Source organism: Phascolarctos cinereus, unplaced genomic scaffold (genome assembly GCF_003287225.1).
Source record: "Phascolarctos cinereus isolate Bilbo 61053 unplaced genomic scaffold, phaCin_HiC Scaffold_2;HRSCAF=192, whole genome shotgun sequence".
NCBI classification, from domain to species: Eukaryota; Metazoa; Chordata; class Mammalia; order Diprotodontia; family Phascolarctidae; genus Phascolarctos; species Phascolarctos cinereus.
Genome location: NW_027555625.1, coordinates 146,637,677 through 146,657,139, shown reverse-complemented (window position 1 = coordinate 146,657,139; position 19,463 = coordinate 146,637,677). Strand labels below are relative to the sequence as shown.

Below are 19,463 nucleotides of genomic sequence, written 5' to 3'. Positions count from 1 at the left end.
ACTGGTCCCCCTCACATTCTTAATGATAACTCATTTATATAGCACATAAAGATTTGCAAAATACTTTCTTCACAATAGCCATCTAAAGTAGATAGTGCAAAAATATCATTCCCACTTTACAGATTTTCAGGGATAAAAGCCTTTGAGAGGTTAAGTGACTTGCCTACTGGCCAACCCACTTCTAAGTGCCGAGGCAAGATTCTTTCCCAGATTTCCTGACTTTAAATCCATCCTTCTTACCACACTGTGCTGCTAGTTGGCATTCAAGCCTTCCTCATCAATACCTGCATCACAGAAGGTGGCCCCTGGCTTCTACTACCGTCTTCATTCAGGACTAGCTTGGGGCTATCTCCCTTCCTGGGATGGTTTAGAGTGGGAGCTCTGGACTGTTAGGATTGAAGAGGAATGGGAAGGACTTCAAGAATTTATGTAACACTGAAAGAATATGCTACATGAGGGGAGACAGGGCTGACTTTTATACCTGTCTTCATATAAACACTGCTCATGGTGTACATCTGGACAGAGAGGAGTTGGAGGGGGAGACAAAAAAAAACACACACAACCGCAGGATCTCAAAGTCAAACCTAAGGGGTTCTTTATAATCCATTAGATATGTGATAACCTATTAGAATCTCAACTATTAGTCACTCTCCTCAGCCTGGGCTTCATCAGTCTGGGGCTGGAAACTGCTTCTTGCTGGCACAGTACACATGTTCCAGTCCCCTTCATACCAGGAACTTCTAGCCACAAATGAACTGACGGATGAAATTCTCCAGTTTTTCCTGGTTTTCCTGAGTAGTGAAGGTCGGAGACAAATGGAGGGTGGAGCCCGTGGAATCAGGCTGTTCCTTCAGCACCTGGGAGCGAGAAGATAGCTTTGGAATATGGCTGTCAATAACTCAAACACAAAGTGGTCTAGGGGAGTTGTGGGTACGGTGGGGCTTGTGGACACACCCAAGAAGCCTATGGTGAAGTCTCTCAAGGAAATAATAGCCAGTATACTGTTCAAGTTGGACAAGTGGAGTTGTACTGAAGTTTTCCCAACCCCCCTCCAATCCTCTCTGGGATCCTAGCACACATCAGTCCTATACTGTATTCTGTTTTGCCTTTAGGTAAAATCCAAAGTCCTTGTCACCCACCAGGAGTTTGAGTTAAATTAGACTTTCTTGAGAGGTTAACCCTAATGGGCTTACTGTGGAAAGGAGCAGGGAAGTTAGACAGGTATGGGAGAGAGCCATCTCTACTCACCCCCAAATCTTTGAAGGTCATCACAGCACTACGAGCCTGGCTCAGGTCAGTACTCTCTAGAAGGGAAAAAAGAGATAGCTCAGGGGAAGGAGAGATGCTCCTGCTCGGTCCCCACCACCGGGGTCACAGGAAAAACCACCTAGGGACAGAGAGACCTCTGAACCCTAACAGGAGGCCTCTTCTCTTCGTTGGGAACTATAGTTCTGCCCTCAGTCTGCTGCTCAATAGAGCTCCAAGGTGCGGGAGAAGGGTATGAGACTCAGGATTCTGGGAAGACTGCAAGACTAGAAGGGAGGGGCAGAGCTGCCATCTCCATGTTATACTCCTAGCGGCCAAGAGGTGGCAGCAGTCACTCAGGAAACTAAGCCTTGAAATCCCAACACTGAAGGAAGCAGGATCTGCCTTTTGGGAAGGAGAAAAGAGGGGGAGAGATACAGTTGACTGCTCCTGACTCACCAAAGGAACCATCCTCTTGGGCCTTTTTCAGCAGGAACTGGTGCAGTTGCTGTGTGTAACCTGACTCTGTCGACAGAGGGTAGAATCCTAAATGAGTGTGCCCTTTCCAGGTCCACAGCAGGAGCACCCCATCCCACAGGGAGGACCATGAGCTTTAGAGCTGAAAGGCTCCTCAGAGACCACCCAGGCAATCCCCAGATGGACTCGGCTCAGCTGAGTCAAACTGACTTCAAGACGGCTCACAGCCAACCTTCGGCAGGAAGCCTCTCCCACCCCTGCAGGCCCCTGGCCCAGCTGCCAGCGAGTGCCTCCCTCCGTGACTCCCTCCAATTTACCCAAGCTCTATCCTGCATGTCTGTAGTGGTTTGCATGCCATTTCCCCCATGGGAATGGGAGCCCCTTGAGGGCAGGGACTATGCTTTGCCCTACTCTGTGCCCAGAACTTGGTACAGTGCCTGGCACATCCCTTAACAAATGCTTGTTGGCTGACTGATAGCCAGAGAAGTCAAGTCACTTGTCCAAGTTCCCACGGCTAGTAAGAGGTGAAGCCAGAATCTGAACCATGTCTTCTGACTCCAAGCTGAAAGAGGCCAGCCTGGACGCAGCTGAAGTACGATGGGCTCATCCTGGAGCTGAGCCGAGCCTCTAAACCCCTCCCTGACACCCTGAGGCTCTGTCCTGCTATTCCCCCCACGTCAGAGGCTTCAGGAGGACTGCCAATGGCAAGAGCAGGCTTCTGGCCACGGGAGGACAAATGGAGGACATGGGAAGACGTGGGAGAGGGAAGACATAGGGAAGTAAGCTGGGAGCTCTTCGGGGCCCAACGATGATGGGGAGGGGACCAGAGGAGAGCGGGGAGAAGGTGGGGCTTCACCTGTATCAGGCAGTTTTCCCTGGTGGAGGAAGGCTGCAGCTCGGGCAAAGGCTGTGAGCAGGGGGCTGAGCAAGCGGCAGAGGAAGAGGAAGAAGTCGGGGCAGCGCAGCTGCTGGCTGAGCTAGAGGGGGAAAGAGGCATGAGTCCTCCACAACGCCCAAGCAGGGTGCCAGCACAGCTCCTCTGCCAGGGGCCTCACCGTACCCTGAAGCAGCGACTATCGTGCCGTCCTCATAGTCACTGTCACTGTCACTGAAGTCTTCCACTGATCGCCAAAGCATCTCTCCAAAGCGCCAATTCCCCGTATCACAAGTCAGCCGAGTGCCAGGGGCCTGGGGGTGGGGTGGGAGTTGGCACTTTACTCCGCCCTCCCCTTGCCAATGCCCACCTAATGGTAGGACAGAGTCCCCTCCCTGACTCCTGGCAGACACCAGGAACTTCAGGGGATTGTCTGGGCAGGCCCCATTCTCTGCTCACTCATTTACTTGACAAGCTTAAGGCTTAGTTGGAGAGGTAAGTTATGCACATGAAACAATCAGAAAACAATGAAGAGAACACCCAGCAGAGTGGGACCTGGTGGGAAAGATCCTTTATAGGAATGCTGGGGGTTTGCTCAGTCCGGTAGGCCCCCAGGACAGGGTCACCTCCTCTGATCACATCTGCTAATGGGAGAGCAGACATTGGGCCTTTCCCCAGGCCCCAGGCCCAGGTGAAGAAGTCAACTCTAAAGTCAGACAGCAAGTGAAAGGGAGAAGTCAGATCAGCTGGCAGACAAAATAAGTTAGGCCTCAGGGCAGAGTTCCTCCCTTCAGTCAATCCATCTGACTGACTTTACCTCCTCAGCTATAAGGAGTCCACACTGAATGAGTCGATCCAGTATTTCCTGGCAATAAAAGTAGGATGACTGGCAAGGCTGGTGAGAGAGAAAGAAAGGAGCTGCCACCAGATGGTCCAAAGCTGTAGCTCTGGGCCAGGGCCTAGGGCAAGGACGCCAGCCCCCCTGACCTGCAGCAGGAGGAGGTCCTGGGGAAGCAGGTGCAGCAGCAGCAGAGTCTGGCGATGAAGCTCCCGCTGGCTCAGCAGCTCCACCCCCTGCAGCTCCCAGGGTCTCTCTGGGGGCACTCGGCCTGCCAGGAGGGCTCGGACTGCACAGGCTAGACAGGGGAGGAAAGAGAGAAAAGAAGAAGGAGAGGTACTAGGGAGAAAAGAATGCATTCTGGAGAAAGGCTCTGATGGTACTCACAAAGAAAGGGTGATGGAGGGGCAGCCCCGAGAATAGTCACAAGAAAGTCACCCTGAAATATCTCTCTCTCCCTTCCCAACCCAGTGCCACAAGACTTACCGCCCACAGCCTCACAAAGGAAGACAGGCAGCAGGGCAGCACTGTGGTAGGCCAGCTGAGCAAGCGTGGGGCCGGCCCTGGGCAGCACCAGGACATCCCCCTGGGGCAAGAGCCACAAGGAGAGGCTGCCATGCAGCAGACACAGTCCATGCATCACCAGGTCCTGCAGCTGCCCTGAGAAACCCACATCAAAACCCCGAAGCAAGGTCTCCTCCGTTAGCCAGGAGAAGTTTTCCAGGAGCCTGGAGAGGAATACTCCCTGGCGGAAAGAACTCACTTGTAGGAGTGAGGAACTGGCGAAGGGTGGGTGGGGAGGCAGGAGAGATGCTGAGACTACCCACAGGGAAGGACCAAGGCTTGAGGAATAAGGGAGCATCCCCTCCCTGTCTCCCAGACCCATGATAGGGGAACCACCACTCCAGATGCCTGAGCGAGAGGCAAACATCCCAACGTATCAGACCACCCCTTCCCTGCTGCAACATCTACCTCTCGATGCCGATGCAAGAGCAGAGCGGCCATCACCGCCGTGGCCATCACGGCTGAGCAGGCGATACTGGCTGCGGTCAGAGAAGACATCGAGAGGGACAATGAGGAGTGTCTTCACACTTCGCCCCTCCCCTCCATGCAGTTCCCAAGGGATGGCCTAGCTTGTCAGGTGGTGCCCCCAGCCATGGTTCAAATTGAAATTCTAGAACTGTCCTATTCCCACTCCAGTCTTTGACAACAAACGTTGCTACCCTGCCCTCACAGGGGCCCTAAGCACTGTGAAAGATGTCTGGGCACAAGAATTGTCTATGTTCCCAAATCATAGTGGCCAAACGTCAAGTTGTCTTTCTTCTGAGTCTACCCATCTTTCAAATCAATTACAACTAGGAGGAAGCAAACGTTCACTGAGGTCTTACGTGTGTAAGGCACACCTCTATCCAGGTTTATTTCCCAACAGCTCCAGTCCCAAGTGATCTTGCTCTTTCCTCAATCCAGACAATATATAAGGTCTGTACTGAACAACTGTCAAACTGGCTAACCTTAGCAGTGTATGGTTTCTTGTTTTGTGTGTACACATCTCGACACTCCCCCCACCCCAGCTAGACAAGAACTGACGTCTTATACCCCTTGAGTGTTCTTGTATGGTACCCAGGACAGTGCGGGCACCCAGTGTTTACACGCGCACACCCGTGTGTGTATACACACGTGTACATACTTGTGTGCATGTTGTCTCTCCCAATAGCCTGCGAGCTACCAACAGTACATTTACTGACTGAGACTCTGATTCTACCGCTCTGCAAGCCCAGGGATAAATGAGAGCGGGAGACAGCAAATATTTAGGATATCTGTGTGACCCCAGAACGGCCCTGGCAGTATCCCCTAAGCAGAAAGGCAAGGCATTGCCCCATGAGCACACCCAAGTCAGAACACGTGTTTCTTCCTCATTCCTGACCCCCAGACTGCCTTACCACTCAAGACATGGCGGCTCAGCCTGCTCACGAGAAGCTGGTCCTCTTCGTTCAGGGCCATAAGGGGCCCAGACACTGGAGTCCACTCCTGCTGTTTCTCACAGTCAGGAAGAACAGACCTGCAACAGAGGCAAAATGGGGTTTGGGAGGTGGGGAACACCCTGGGATAGACACTGGAGCCACAACACAGAAACACATTACTAGTGCAGGTTAGACAGTTTAATCACCAGCTACACCTGCTTCTCTCTCTGAGATGGCAGAAGGTCAACTGCCCAAGAACAGAGGGATGAACTCTGGAGGAATAACATCTGGGCCCTTTCCAGCCCTAAGAAGTCTAAATCTAAATCCAAATCTAAGACTCAAAATTACTAACCTTGGTCAAGGCTGGAGACTGAGGTGGGGTGGTTCAAGGGAAATTAGGTCTCCCGGAGGTCCCTTTCCAGTCTTTGCTACCTTCACTTCCCCCAAAAACACCTTCAAAGAAAAGCTACAGAACAGCTGGAAAGTACTAAAGAGCTGGGGAGGACGTCTCTCCTAGGCTTTCCCAAGACCAAACCAATACACTCCTTACTTACCAGTGGCCCAGCACAGTCTGCAACAGTAGCTGCTCTAAAGACTGTCCTCTGCTCCTTCCACGACTCCAAGTATTGACCAAGTATTCCTGCCCAGGACAGAGGGTCAGATGATCCCCGCTCTATCTCCCACCCACTGACTCAGAACCTCACCCATAGGTTAATTGTGAGCAACAGAACCTCCAGAAAACTTCAAAACCCATACACTTATGAAAGGAGTTGCAGGGTTCTATGATCACTGCATTGTGATAGATACCTAGAGGTCTTAGGACTGGACAAAGGCCCCCCACAATCCACAAAGCTGCCCCATCTCAGGCCCCAGATTTTATTTTGAATCTCTAGGCCTCTCAGCTTCCCCTAGGCTCCATACCTGCAGGGAGAAGGGCTGGGCAAAGTCAATTCGGGCACAGCCCCGACGACCTCTCAAGCCTCGAAACATAGCCAGAGCCCCCCAAAACAGTCCCAGGGGGGAAGAAGAGGCCTATACAGGGAGGCAAAAATCAGCTGAGTATAAATCACCCCTGTCTAGGTGTCCCATGGAGGGAAGACTGATACTGTTACAATAGGAAACAGGGGGACCCTGAGCATCCCTTGCTTCTTCAAGATTCATAGCAAACCCCTGTCACCATGACCCTATCATCTCCAACATGTGTGTGACCTGCCCATGGATTTGATAGCAGGGCTTATCTGTTCATCTCTGTCCTTCCCAGACAGAAGGTAGGACCTTGCCCTGGACTTGAAGCTAAGGGATTCAGAGGGTAGTCAGGTTAGGGAGACAGAGGAAGAACCTGAGCTTCCAACAGGGAGTTCTCACTCGAGGTCCGGTATGCTGCACATCAGGGGCCAGATCGTAGCCAATGCCCACGGGCACTAGGGCTGCATCAGGGATGGCGCCTTCTCGGAATGCCTGCAGCACCAGCCCCAGCCAGGCCTGCCCATGGGAAGACAGGCGGGGTCCCATGGCCCCAGGACGATCTTCCAAGAAAATAAGCAGGGGCTGCTTGCTGGCCAGGAGCTGCTCTACAGCCTGCAGAGTTCAGGGGTGGGAGAAAGGAGCTCAACAAGCACTCAGCTCTCTGAGCTTGGCCACCCCAACCTCCAGGTTAGCCACTGACTGGGCACTTACTGCACTGAGAACAGCCCTGGAGAGTATCCCTTTGGGGTTGTCCAGGAAGAGGTTAGCTTCTGGGGGCATAAAAAGGCCACCGAGACGTCTCAGCAAAGCCCTAGGGACACAGGGGGAGAAGCTATGCAGGGAAACATGCCTAATCTCCAAAGGAAAGAGGCAAAAGCGGCTGGTCAGGAGGCAGGGAGGCTTATGTCCACTATGGAGGGCCCATTTGATTTAACAGCACTCTAGGTCTCCCTCAGAACAAACCCAACCTTCTGGTAGTGTCTCCTCTCCTCAAAGTCTCAGGACCAGAAACAACAGGGGTCAGACCCTTGAAGCCTAGAGCAAATACTCCAGGTCCTGATCTAGACTCAAAGTCCAGCTAAGCACCAAACTGGACCAATTTCAATGGATGGAGGAAATGAAACTTTTAGCCAGCTTCTGCAGGTTGATAAGATAGAAAGGGCATGAAGGAAATGAGTGGTAGGGGTCAGGAGGAATCAACACACAGGAGAATAACTTTCTACAGGAAGTCCATTCATTTGTTCTTCCTTCCATCCTTCCTTTCTCTCTTCCTTGTACCAGTTTAGAACATCTCACAAGCAATAAGGCACAAGTACCTATGTAAAAAGGAGTGTTTGTTCTTATATTATGATGCCTAGCCCCAGCCACACAGGCTCGGATCCTGTGTCACGGTACCAGCTGGTTTACTAAAATATTTGGAAAATATTCAGACACTAAAATGCCTTCAGGGAACTTTCTCAGAAATCTTTGGATTCAAATTGCCCTCTCCATCCCCAGAAGTATTCACATCCCTTTCCCTAGCTTACCCCAGTGTTGTGTGACCACAGACTTCCTCTGAGTGTTCTCTCATCCACCAGGGGAGGGAGAGAGGGAGAGTGGGGCATTTACCTGAGAGTTGGGGAGTAAGACTGGGGTTCCCAGGCCACTCGCAGGACCCCAAGACCCTGAGAGAGCAACAGGAAGGGCAGCAGGAGCCCATCTAAACACGACTTGTGGGTAGAGAGAAAGATGAGTGGCGTATCTTTCTGTAAGAGAGAGAAGGGGGTTATTTATAGGGGTAAGGAGGGTAACAATGGTAGGGAGTTGGCCAATCTGCCTTCATCCACCCACAGTCACCCTAAAAGGAAGAATGTAGTAGACTCTGAACAGAAATAAGTAGCAGGGCTGGAGGTTTCCCTAAGCCAAAGAGCTCAGCCTCCCCAATTTGTACACAAAACAGCCTTTATTAGAAGAGAAAGAGCTTCTCCTACCACTTCCCCCAATAAAACGCAGGAAAGAACCAGGACCCACAAGGGTTGATGGTAAGGGGAAGGAGATATGAGCACAAGTTCCCAGAGAAAGCTTAGGGATGGGGGTATGAGGTCTCAACGAGAAAACTCACTGCCTGTGCAGCCTGACGGACCATAGCCAACTGACCCTGATGAAGCTGCACGTTCAGGAAGATGCAATTTAAGAACTTGAGAAAAGCCCAGTTGAATATCCTGGTGGGAGTGAGAAAACATAAGGAGACCAGGAGCAGAGAGTAGGGAAGACAAGTCAGAAAGGCCAAATGGTGATATAGGGTATGGTACCAAAATATTAAAAGCTCACCACAGGAGCCCCAAAGCTCTCTCAAAACATTAAGAACCTCTTTTTTTCTGCTATGTAGCAGGAAAGGGAGAGCCCCAATTTTCAGCCTCTGTTCCCCAATTTGCTGCTGCCTACAAACTCATACAGCAGGATACAGGGACTCTTCTGAGTAGACGGCACAGCATTCTCAGGGTTAGAGCTTCTGTGTCCCAAGCCCTTTCTCTGCCAGCGGTGGTGGGAGGGAATGAGGCTAGCAATAACAGTGCCATAGGGTGCCAACTCCTGCTCCAGCAGAATAATCCCAGCTCACACTTACATAAGGCTTGTTACAGTTTACAAGAGATTGTTCTCACCACCACCCTGTGATATAGGAAATGCAAGCATTTTTATCTCCATCTGGCGGATGAAGAAACTGAGGCTCTGAGAGGCAAAGGGACTTTCCTACAGCACCCCCCCCCCCCCAAGCCAAGCTCGGACCGAGGTTCAGTGCTCTCTCTGAGGCTGGCCCCCTCTCCCCACAACCCCACCTCCCAGGTCCCTAGCAAACAGCAGCAGAATGGTAAGGAGAACCCAGGAAGCCACATTCCTCATTACTTAAGGTGCACATACGCAAGTCAAACATCTTCTCCTCCCATTATTTTTCCTCACCAGACAAGTTTACCTTGGGCTGGGTTTGAGCAGGAAGCTTATTCTCACAGCCCATGGGCTCTCTGCTCAGTCAGGGCAGGAGTTTACCTGAGCAAAAAGGGGTGGACTGAAGCCTTGATCTGGCCCAATGTGTGCTGCACGTCTCTCCTCAAAGAGCTGGGCTTGGGGCCTTCACCTGCTCCCCTAGAGGTCCTCCCAGAGAGGATTTCCTGTATCCTAGGAAAAGAGCTGGGGGTCAGCATTTGTAGGGGAGCAAGGCAGCAGAAATATTCCACCTTGGGTGAGCACATATGGATGGTGGAAGGGGATCTCTTTATAACACTTAGCTCTACAATGTCCCCAGGACAGAAGGACAGAGCCTTCATTACCCAAAGGCAACCGAGAGAGATTGGGGGAGGGCAGGACTGAAAGGCAGACCCAAACAGAACTCTAGATTCCTGGCTCCTGGCTAAGGGTTCTTCCTCTTAATTCCACAACCTCCTCCTGAGTTTCACTGGAATATGTAGGAACTATTGCCCAACAATAAATTACACAGCCAGAGTCAATACTCCTTAGAATTTGTGACCCACAGGGGTAAGAGGCCTATCAACTTGGTGCCTCAGCTTCTCCCATTTTTTAAAATGAGGATGACCATGGTGTGAGGTCAGAAAGGGAAGAAAACTAAGTGAGGTATAACCAAGGTGTGAGAAATCTCTGTTCAAACAAACGCTCCATGCTAGGCCCACCCCAGGGCAGGGCCAAGAACTGTCCTCACCACTTGCTGCCCAAAACCTTCTCCCAGGCATCTGGGGTGAGAGTGATCTTCCAGTCCATCGCACATAGGAAATAGCACAGCCTTCGCACCAACCACCCCCGGTACCTGGAGGGAGGCACCCCACAAGCTCCGCATGAGGGTGGAAGGAAACACTACAGGAGATTACATAAGACTGAATACACCTCCCACTCCCACCCTCAGAAGACTCAGATCAGGTTCCCTTCCATCACTTTATCAATGACAAGGTCTTTGTACTGCTTCCCACTGGGTCTGCAGGTGACACACATGGCTCCCCCATCTCTTAGGGGAGAAGAGTCCTAATTTTTGATCTATCCATATCTCTATTTCCTTGAAAAAACTTCATCTGACTCTCAAGCTAACCATTCTCTATGTCCTCTCCATATCTATATTCATTGCTTCCCCCTCCTCTCATCTTCTCAGCCCCTTGCAATCTGGCTTTGATCGCCACACTCTGAATCTGTTATCGGTTACAGCTACATCTGACGGCCTTTTCTCAGTCCTCAACCTTCTGGACTTTTCTGCAGCTTCTGAGTGCATGGCCTGGCCTTTGTGGCACTGCACTGTCATGGTTTTCTTCCTGTGTCTGACCTGTTCCTTCTTGATGTCACCCCCCCCCCCCGCCCATGTTTTGCTTCCTGCCTAGAGATCTGCCCTGGGCCCTCTTCTCTCCGCTGATAGTCACATCCAAGGATGTGACTCTCAGCTCTACGTAGATCATTCCCAAACTGACATCCAGCTCTCCTCTTTCTCATGAGCTACAGACCTGCATTTCTAATTTCTTCCTGAACATCTTCAATGGGATGTCCCAGAGGCATCTCAGACCAAACTTATTAATTTTTCCTCCTAAACCCCCATTTCTGTGTTGGGGCCTCTGAGACTGTCAGCCTTGACTCTGCTCTCCTTTGACCTGCTGCATACCAGGTTTTCTACCTCTTTCTCCTCTCTCCAGGCTTTTATTACCTCTTTTCTGGACTACTGCAAAAGCCTCCTAATTTGTCTCCCTGCATCTCGTCTCTCCCCTCTCCAGTCTATCCTTTACACAGCATTACTATTACTTTTTAAAAAACATATTTTTATTTATTTCATTACATACTTCCCAATTATACGTAAAAAATTTTAACGTTCACTTTTTAAAATTTTGAGTTCCAAATTCTTTCCCTCCCTCCTCCATCCCTTGAGAAGGAAAGCAATATAATATTGATTATAAATGTGAAGTCACAGCATTGCTGTTCCTAAAACTCAATTCTGACTACATCCCTCAAGTGCTCAAGAAGCTTCAATGCCTCCTTATTGCTTTTAGGATAAAAATATCAACTTCTCTGTGTGTAATTCAATAACCTTCACTATCTGGCCCAAACCTATCTTTCCATGCTGATATGTATTGTATTCTCTTTGATGCGCTTTATGTTCATTTCCTCTCCCACCTCCACGTTTCTGCATAATCTGTCTGCCCCCCATGCCTGCAATGCTTTTCCCCCCAATCCCCTAATTCAGTTCAGATGCCCCCTCTTCATGTCCCTGGTTGTTAGTGTCTCCCCTCTCCCCTCCAACATCATGGGCTATTTATTTTGTTTATGCCTGTGTATACTTATCTTTGAAAAAGTGCCCACCTCTCCACCAGCAGAACCTAAGCAGCTTTTGTATTTGTATTTCTAGAGCTTTACTACAATGCTTGGCAAACACAACAGAAACCTAACAAATGCTTGTTGATTGACTGAATGAGAAGCTCAGGCAGGGAGACAACCTAACCTTCTCAATGCATGGCACATTACCTGGTATTCTCTTCAGTCACCAGGATCACATTGTGAAAGCCCAACTCAGCAATGTTTTTGTGGAAAAGGGCCTCCTAGGGACACCAAAATGGGGTAGAGTGTGAAAGCAGCCAGGCCTCTGGGCAGGGGTGCCTTCTACCCCATCCCCTAAAGGAAAGTCCTACTCTGGTCACCAAAGCTGGGTTACAATTCAGCCACATTTCAGCACCTTGTCTCACTGCCCCAGAGAGGTCTGTCTGGAAATGGCCCGTGTTTGGAAACAGGCGGTGGTGCCTACACGTGTGTGCATATGCTATATGTTATGTTTGTCACAGATAGATTACTACAGCTATCTAGCCCCTGTCATTCAGGAATATTCAGTACTCCACTTTCTTCTTGCCTAGATGCAGCTTGGGCGACACAGTGAGTGGAGTGCTGAACACTTGAGTTTGAATCCAGCCTCAGACATTCACTAGCTGTATGACCCTGGGCAAGTCACTTAACCTGTGCCCATCTCAGTTTCCTCAACTATAAAATATCGACAATAGTATCACCTATTTCCCAGGGTGATCAAATGAGATGATATTTATAAAATGCTTAACAATGTCTAGCACATAGTAGGCCTTTAATCAATGCTTGTTTCCTTCCTTTTAGGTTTTGGCTGTGAACATCAAGCATTGATTTTACAAACTCCACTCTGCTCCCCCATGTCCCCCAACTCCCAACCACAGTCCACTTGGCCACAGAAAATTTACATGTGGTCAGATTCATTGTAGCTTCATGAAAGGTTAAAAGTAAGAAAAAAAAAATCTAGGTCCTCCATTTCCTAGAAGCAACTGATTTTTCCTGTCTCTCACACCTTGTTATGTTTCCAATTCCTGTCTCAGCCCTTTTCCAAAGGATCCTACTACCTGTGGCCCTGATAAACTCTTACCCAGCTTTTAGGAGTGCAGGTCTGGCAGCAGCGTCCCACGAAAGGACGATACTTCCCCAGAAATGGGGTGATGGTTTCCAGCTTCACCCCAAAGCCTTGGGCCACATGCTGGCCTGATAAAGAGAAATAAATACTGAATCACTGGAGACAACTGGTAAAGCCATAGCTCAAAGCTTTGGGGGAAAAACAAGCCAGAATTTCTGAGGTACTGGGCTTGAAGTCTGACCCTTAATCAGAACAGACCTCTCCAATGGAAAGAGCCATGGGCTTCTGGATAGTAGAGGCCAGTGAGGGACATAGCAGATGGATTCGGGGGGTGAACAAGAACAGCAATGAACAAGGATTCCCCCCTGCCCCAGACTCATCTTCCATTACCACATACCTCCTTATTACTCTGAGGTTTGCTCCCCATATGGCAGTGATTCAGAGCTCCCTGATAAAATCCTACGAGTATAGGAGAGTTGGAATTCTAGTCTTAAGAGGTCTGTCCTGGAGAGAGGGAAAGAGGGAGAGGGAGAGAGGGGAGAGGGAGAGAGGGGAGAGGGAGGGAGGGAGGGAGAGAAGGTCACAACCTTTATGACATGTGGACAGGAGATGAAAAACCAAATGCTTCCCAGAGTGACTACCTCCCCCGTACATCCTTTGTGCTGTCAAAGCTCCTTTCCCAGAAGGAAATGGGACAAGGAACAGGCTACAAGAGAGCCCTCCTTGCTCCTGAAGAGACTAGGAGCAGGATCCAGAGATGAAGAAGATGTACTGGATGAGGAAAGGGGCCAAAACCCAATCAGGGGAGCAAACCGCCCTCAGGGGAACAGGCGAAGCACTCAATTTGTACACTGAAGAGAAAACTCCAAAATATATAGCACAAACCAACAGCAATCCAGCCCTCAGGAGAGAACACCTACATTTTCAGCAGTTCCACAGAAGTAGGAAAATTGGTTTTTGCCACCCACACTTTTTCCTGCCCCCGCCCACAATGAGATACACAAGGCCTGGCTGAGAGAAGTGACCCAAGGACTCAGACGCACATAGCATCCACATACTGGAGGACTGGGAGGAAATAAAGAATGAGGAGATGGAAAGAGGGAACAGAACAGGGAAACTGGTTGGGGCAAGCTGGACAAATGAGAGAACAGAAGAAAAAACATCAGGATCATTTCTCTCAGAAGAATCATTTGAATCCTGTTTTCACCATTCTTTTATCTCTGTTCCAGGGTGAGCAATTCGTTCATTTATTCTTTCAATCATAAACATTTTCTTAACATTTCTAAAGCAGGCAGCAGTACCACAGTGGAAAGAACACTAGCTAGAGAATTAACCAATCAACAAGTATTTATTAAACACCAACCATATACCAGGCACTAGCAAAAGCAAAACATTCCCTGCCCTCAAGGAGCTTATATTTGAACAGAGGAGAAAACATACATATATAGGCATACGTAAAACATACAAAAAACAGATACAAGGTAACCTTTGGGGGTGGGGAATGTGAGGTGTCTGGGGGACTTGGAAGACCCTCATGCAGGTAAGCCTAGAGCTGAGTCATGGAGGGAACCAGGGATTCCAAGAGTTGGGAGTCAACACAGAGTGCATTCTAAGCACGGGGTAGAGCCAGTGCAAAGAGCAAGATGGGAGATGAGTGAGTCTCACGTGTGAGAAATAGCAAGGAGATTGGCTGGGCCATAGCGTGAAGGCCAGAAAAGTGTAATAGGGCTGAAAATGTAGTTAGAGCTTTAAATGCCAATTATAAGACTTTATATTTGATCCTGGAGGACAGAGAGAGCCACAGGAGTTTACTGAGTAAGGGAAAAGGAATTGAGAGGTTACAGTGCTTGAGGGAATATCAACATGCATAATGATGTACCCTAGTTAGAGGACAGGGGTTGGACTGGAGAGGAAGACTACAGGCCAGGTACTGAAGCCATTAAGAAAGGGGAGAGAATGCCCTGGGATCTGGTAAATGCCACCAGGATCTAGACTGGATAATAAATCTGAGCAGAGTGAACTTCAAAGGAAAAGAGATTTATTGAGTGACAGGGGCAGAGGGAAGAGTGTGGCCACAGCAGCATAAGCATGGCTATTCATTCTAACGCCCCCTCCACTTAGAGCACTAACCAGATCTGACTTTGGGTACGTCATTTCACCTCACCGAATCTCAGTTTCCCTCTCTGTGAAATGGAAGACATAGATGATCTTTAAAGTCCCTTCTAGCTCTAACATTCTAATGCATTCCCATACTTTGTAAACGGCACTCAAACAGATTAGGTGCCTAGCACATGTAAAGCACTGTGCTTTTGTGGTTTTGTGTGCCCACTACTGTTCTAGGCTCCTTACATCTCTTAATACAAAGAATCACCCTCAAAGCGCACGTATTCTAACTGCAAGGACAAGAAAGTCCTTTCCATACTCCTCAAGCTCCAATTCTCCCCTTTTACTAAGCTAACCCAGATCGCCTATTTTACTTCTTCTCCAGCTCAAACTATGATATAAAATGTCAGAGCTGGAATACTGAAGTTTGAAATTAGGCTTTCCTGCAGTGGCCTCCCATTTTTTATTATTATCATTAACAGTAATAGTAGCTTGCATTTATACAGGTGTTAAGGTTTGCAAAGTGCTTTACATAGGTTAAATCATTTGATCCTTACAATAACCCTGTGAGGGAGGCGCTATTATTATTCCCATTTTACAGATGATGAAACTGAAGCTGAGAGGTTAGGCAATTTGCCCAGGGTCACCCAGCCAAGTAAATGTCTGATGCAGGATTTAAATTCAGGTCTTCCTGAGATGATAAAGTTCAGATTTTTTTGATCGGGCATTCAAGGATCTCTATAATCTGGCCTGTAATATATATCTTTTCCAATCTTATCTTCCTCTATTTCCTCTTATGAACTAGTCTGTTTTACTCAAGGCTCCCTAACATGTCCCACTCATCCACTCCTTCCCCCAGTGCTTTTGTATGTAACATTCCCCAGCCTGGGATGCTCTCTTCCCATTTGTTCCCTATCCAAATCCTACCCCTCAGGCCTAGAAAGGCCTACGAAGCCTTTCTTAATCCTTTTTTTTTTTCAGTCCCACCTCCAAGTCTCTACCACTTATTATATGCAGCCTTATATTATTAGATCTCTGTCTATGGAGCTTGGACTCCCCACAGTACAATAGTGTGGTGCCTTGCCCATAGTGGGTACTCAAAAAATATGTTATTTGGCTTTTACTGCCTATTCTTCAAAATATCTCCCAAAGTTCTTATTTACAAAATCACTTATACATTTCAACCTCCAGTAAACCCCTCTCCCCGTCTTCTTTCCCTCTACTTTCCCCGGTTCAATGTCTGATGAACTGAATTGAATCAAACATTTACTTGCTAAAACCATAACCCTTATACAGCTAATCTAATCAAACTCGTTTCCTTCCTGCTTCTTCCCTAGTCTGAATCCCTCTGCCTTATGAAGAACCTGGGCAATGCTGAATAAAGGAACAACGTATGTTCCTCTGAGGAGGGGGAAGAGTGTTGTCACACTGCCTGAAACACACAGGTTTCAAATAAACTGCACCTAATGCATTCCCCACTTTGTAAAGGGCACTCAAACAGATTAGGTGCCTAGAACATGCAAAGCACTGTGCTAAGAACAGGGGCAGACACCAAGTTTATGTAAGCCAAATTTCAAGCAGCAATCAATAAGACTTAAAGACAGATAACACATAATAACCGCACCACTGAGGTATAGAACAAAGTCCTATGTCAACTCCAAGGGGGAAACATTACCTCCCAAGAGATCAGGGAAGGGTTCCTAGAAGAGGTGGCTTTAGAGATGGAATAGGAATTCAACAGGCAAAGCAGGGAGCAGGGAGGAATGGAGAATTGAGAATGGAGGCAGAGAAGCAGGATTGGTTCAGAAGACAATGTTTGAATGGAACACAGAATGGAGTGTAATATGAAAGAAGGCTGGAAAAGTAGTCAGGTGCTAGATTTTGGAAAACCTTGAATGTCAGGCCAAAGAATTTGAACTTTCCTCAGCAAGCAATGGTGATCCAATGAAGATTTCTGAGGAGTGTTGTGTAAAAGGAAGATCAGTCTGTCAGCAGTGTGAAGGATAGGGAGCATTACAACAAAATTTCCATATTGAATTACAGAAATCTGGTTATAGCAGAAGACTGTCATGGCTGTGGTTGTAAGTTAAATCCCTGGATAAGTCAGTCAGTGTTCTCGCACTGAGAGAAACATTTTCTTCCTTAATAACAGACCCCTCCCTTCCACTCCCCTACCCTCATGCCCCGCCATAACTCCTAACACAGGGATGATGCTACTCAATGGAAACCAATTCCTCCAATGTCCCATTGGACAAATTTTCACTAACTAAATCTTACTGATCTCAGGTCCAGAACATCATCTTCATATTGGACGCACTGCTGTTTTCCACCTCTAATTTATGAAATGAAAGATACTTGTGTTAAGAAACACTCCCTTCCCCCAAAGCAAGAAGAACAAACAGCCCCTGACCTGGAACCCTATACCAATCTCCATGAGTTTGTCCTTATACTAATATCTAATGGGAATATACCCCAGAGTCGATGGGGTGGGAGATCCTCTATCCTTTTTTTGCCTCTATTCCATACGTGGTTCCAAGAACACTCACATTCTCCCAACTCCCCTTGCCTAGGTAGGGACAAACTCTCCATCAGGATAACAGCACTATAATACAGTGGAAAGAACACAGGAATTGGAGTCGAGTGTACAGGTTTAAATTCCATTTCTGCTACTTTATACCTCTATGCCACTGGGCAAGTTATTCCTCTCTTTGGACCACTTTGCTCATCTGTAAAAAGAGTTGGGGGCAGCTAGGTGATGCAATGGATACAGCACTGGCCCTGGAGTCAGGAGGACCTGAATTCAAATCTGGCCTCAGACACATAACACTCACTTAGCTGTGTGACTCTGGGCAAGTCACTTAACTCCAACTGCCTCAAAAGAAAAAAAAAACAGAGTTGGACCAAATGATGTCTAGGGTCTCTTCTAGCTCTACATTTTATGGCCTTTAACTTAATGGACACAAGGTCAGGTTAGAAAAGATGCTTAAGATTATCAAACTTGTATTCCATTTAATTCTAACCCTTCCTGGGAAAGCATTGGTCAGGTGGGCCCCCAAATATTCATAAGCAGCTCTAGGACTATTGCCTGAGAACAGAAGATCTGATCAAATGCTACATTTGTAGTCAAGAAGACCTGGGTTCACACTCCACCATCAACAGCTCACTTAATTTCCTTAAGCATCAGTCTCCTCACATGATTTGATTACTCTTATTACCAAGTCCCTGAGAGTCAAGCGATTCTAAGAGAGGTCTCGGCTCTGCCCCAGGAAGCACCTCCTACCACAATGCAGCTCAACAACACAATTAGAGCTTCTACTTGTGTGGCCCAGTAGACCATTTCCCTATCTATAACAATCTCTGGCAGCTGTTAATACTTAGCATCTGATAATTACCAAAACAACTGGGTATGAAAAAGTGAGGGAAAAAACAAGCCTGAAAACAACTTGGGACCATCCACAAATGGCTGTGTTACCATCAACAGATCACTTTATTTCCCTGAGCATCAGTTTCCTCACCTGCAAATGGGGATAAAACCTGTAGCACCTTCCTCCCAGGGCTTTTAGGAGCCTCAAATGACTTAATCTATGCAAAGTACCATGTAAAGCTTAAAACATTATATTTTTTTTAAAAGGTGGGGTTTTTGTTTGTTTGTTTTCTTTGAGGTCCAGAGAAGAGTCTTTTAATCATGTCTGCATCCCTCTCTAGGTCAGGTCAGCTGGACTGAGGGCAGTAGTGGAGTGGAAAGTGCCAAAGCACTGGAGTCTAGAAATTTGTGTTAGAAACCTGGCCCTGATGCTTACTTAGGTGTGTGGCCTTAGCAAGGTTAAATCACTTAGTTTCTCTGGGTCTGTTTCCTCATCTATAAAATGGGGAATATTTCTGCTGTATACATTTCTCTAGGTCTCTTTCCTCATCTATAAAATGGGAAATATTTTGCTATCTACAATGCTTTAGTTCTGTTTCCCCATCTATAAAATAAGGAATATTTTGCTATCTACAATTCTCTAGGTCTGTTTCCCCATCTATAAAATAGGGAATATTTTGCTATCTACATTTCTCTAGGTCTGTTTCCCCATCTCTAAAATGGGAAATATTTTGCTATCTACAATTCTCTAGGTCTGTTTCCCCATCTCTAAAATGGGAAATATTTTGCTATCTATCTACAATGCTTTAGGTCTGTTTCCCCATCTCTAAAATGGGGAATATTTTGCTATCTACAATTCTCTAGGTCTGTTTGCCCATCTATAAAATAGGGAATATTTTGCTATCTACAATTCTCTAGGTCTGTTTCCTCATCTATAAAATAATACTTGTGCTATCTATATTTCTCTAGGTCTGTTTCCTAATCTATAAAATGGAGAATTACTTGTGCTACCTGTATTTCTCTGGGTCTGTTTCATCTATAAATGGGGACTATTTGTGCTATCTACAATTCTGAGTGTTTCCTCATCTATAAAATAAAGAATGCTTTGCCATCTACCTTTCTCTAGGTCTGTTCCTTCATCTATAAAATTGGGAATATTTGTGCTACCTACATTTCTCTGGGTTTGCTTCCTCATCTATAAAATGGGGAATATTTGTCTTGTATACCTAAAAGGTTTTTGTATCTAAACCTCA

The 19,463-nt window shown here is 47.5% G+C and overlaps 1 protein-coding gene across 1 annotated transcript; it reads right to left on the bottom strand.

The window, feature by feature from the left end:
* Positions 1–572: 572 nt before the first annotated feature.
* GPAT2 (glycerol-3-phosphate acyltransferase 2, mitochondrial) lies at positions 573–14,442 on the bottom strand. Its single transcript, XM_078149145.1, is given in 22 exon segments — positions 573–857; positions 1,249–1,304; positions 1,705–1,770; positions 2,579–2,699; positions 2,783–2,802; positions 2,805–2,910; positions 3,414–3,491; positions 3,584–3,732; positions 3,921–4,179; positions 4,407–4,477; positions 5,375–5,493; positions 5,950–6,035; positions 6,317–6,427; positions 6,761–6,973; positions 7,073–7,172; positions 7,970–8,106; positions 8,463–8,562; positions 9,386–9,514; positions 10,053–10,157; positions 11,846–11,919; positions 12,759–12,871; positions 14,409–14,442. Coding segments are annotated over 22 exon segments (2,364 nt in total). The 3' UTR covers positions 573–740.
* Positions 14,443–19,463: the final 5,021 nt, after the last annotated feature.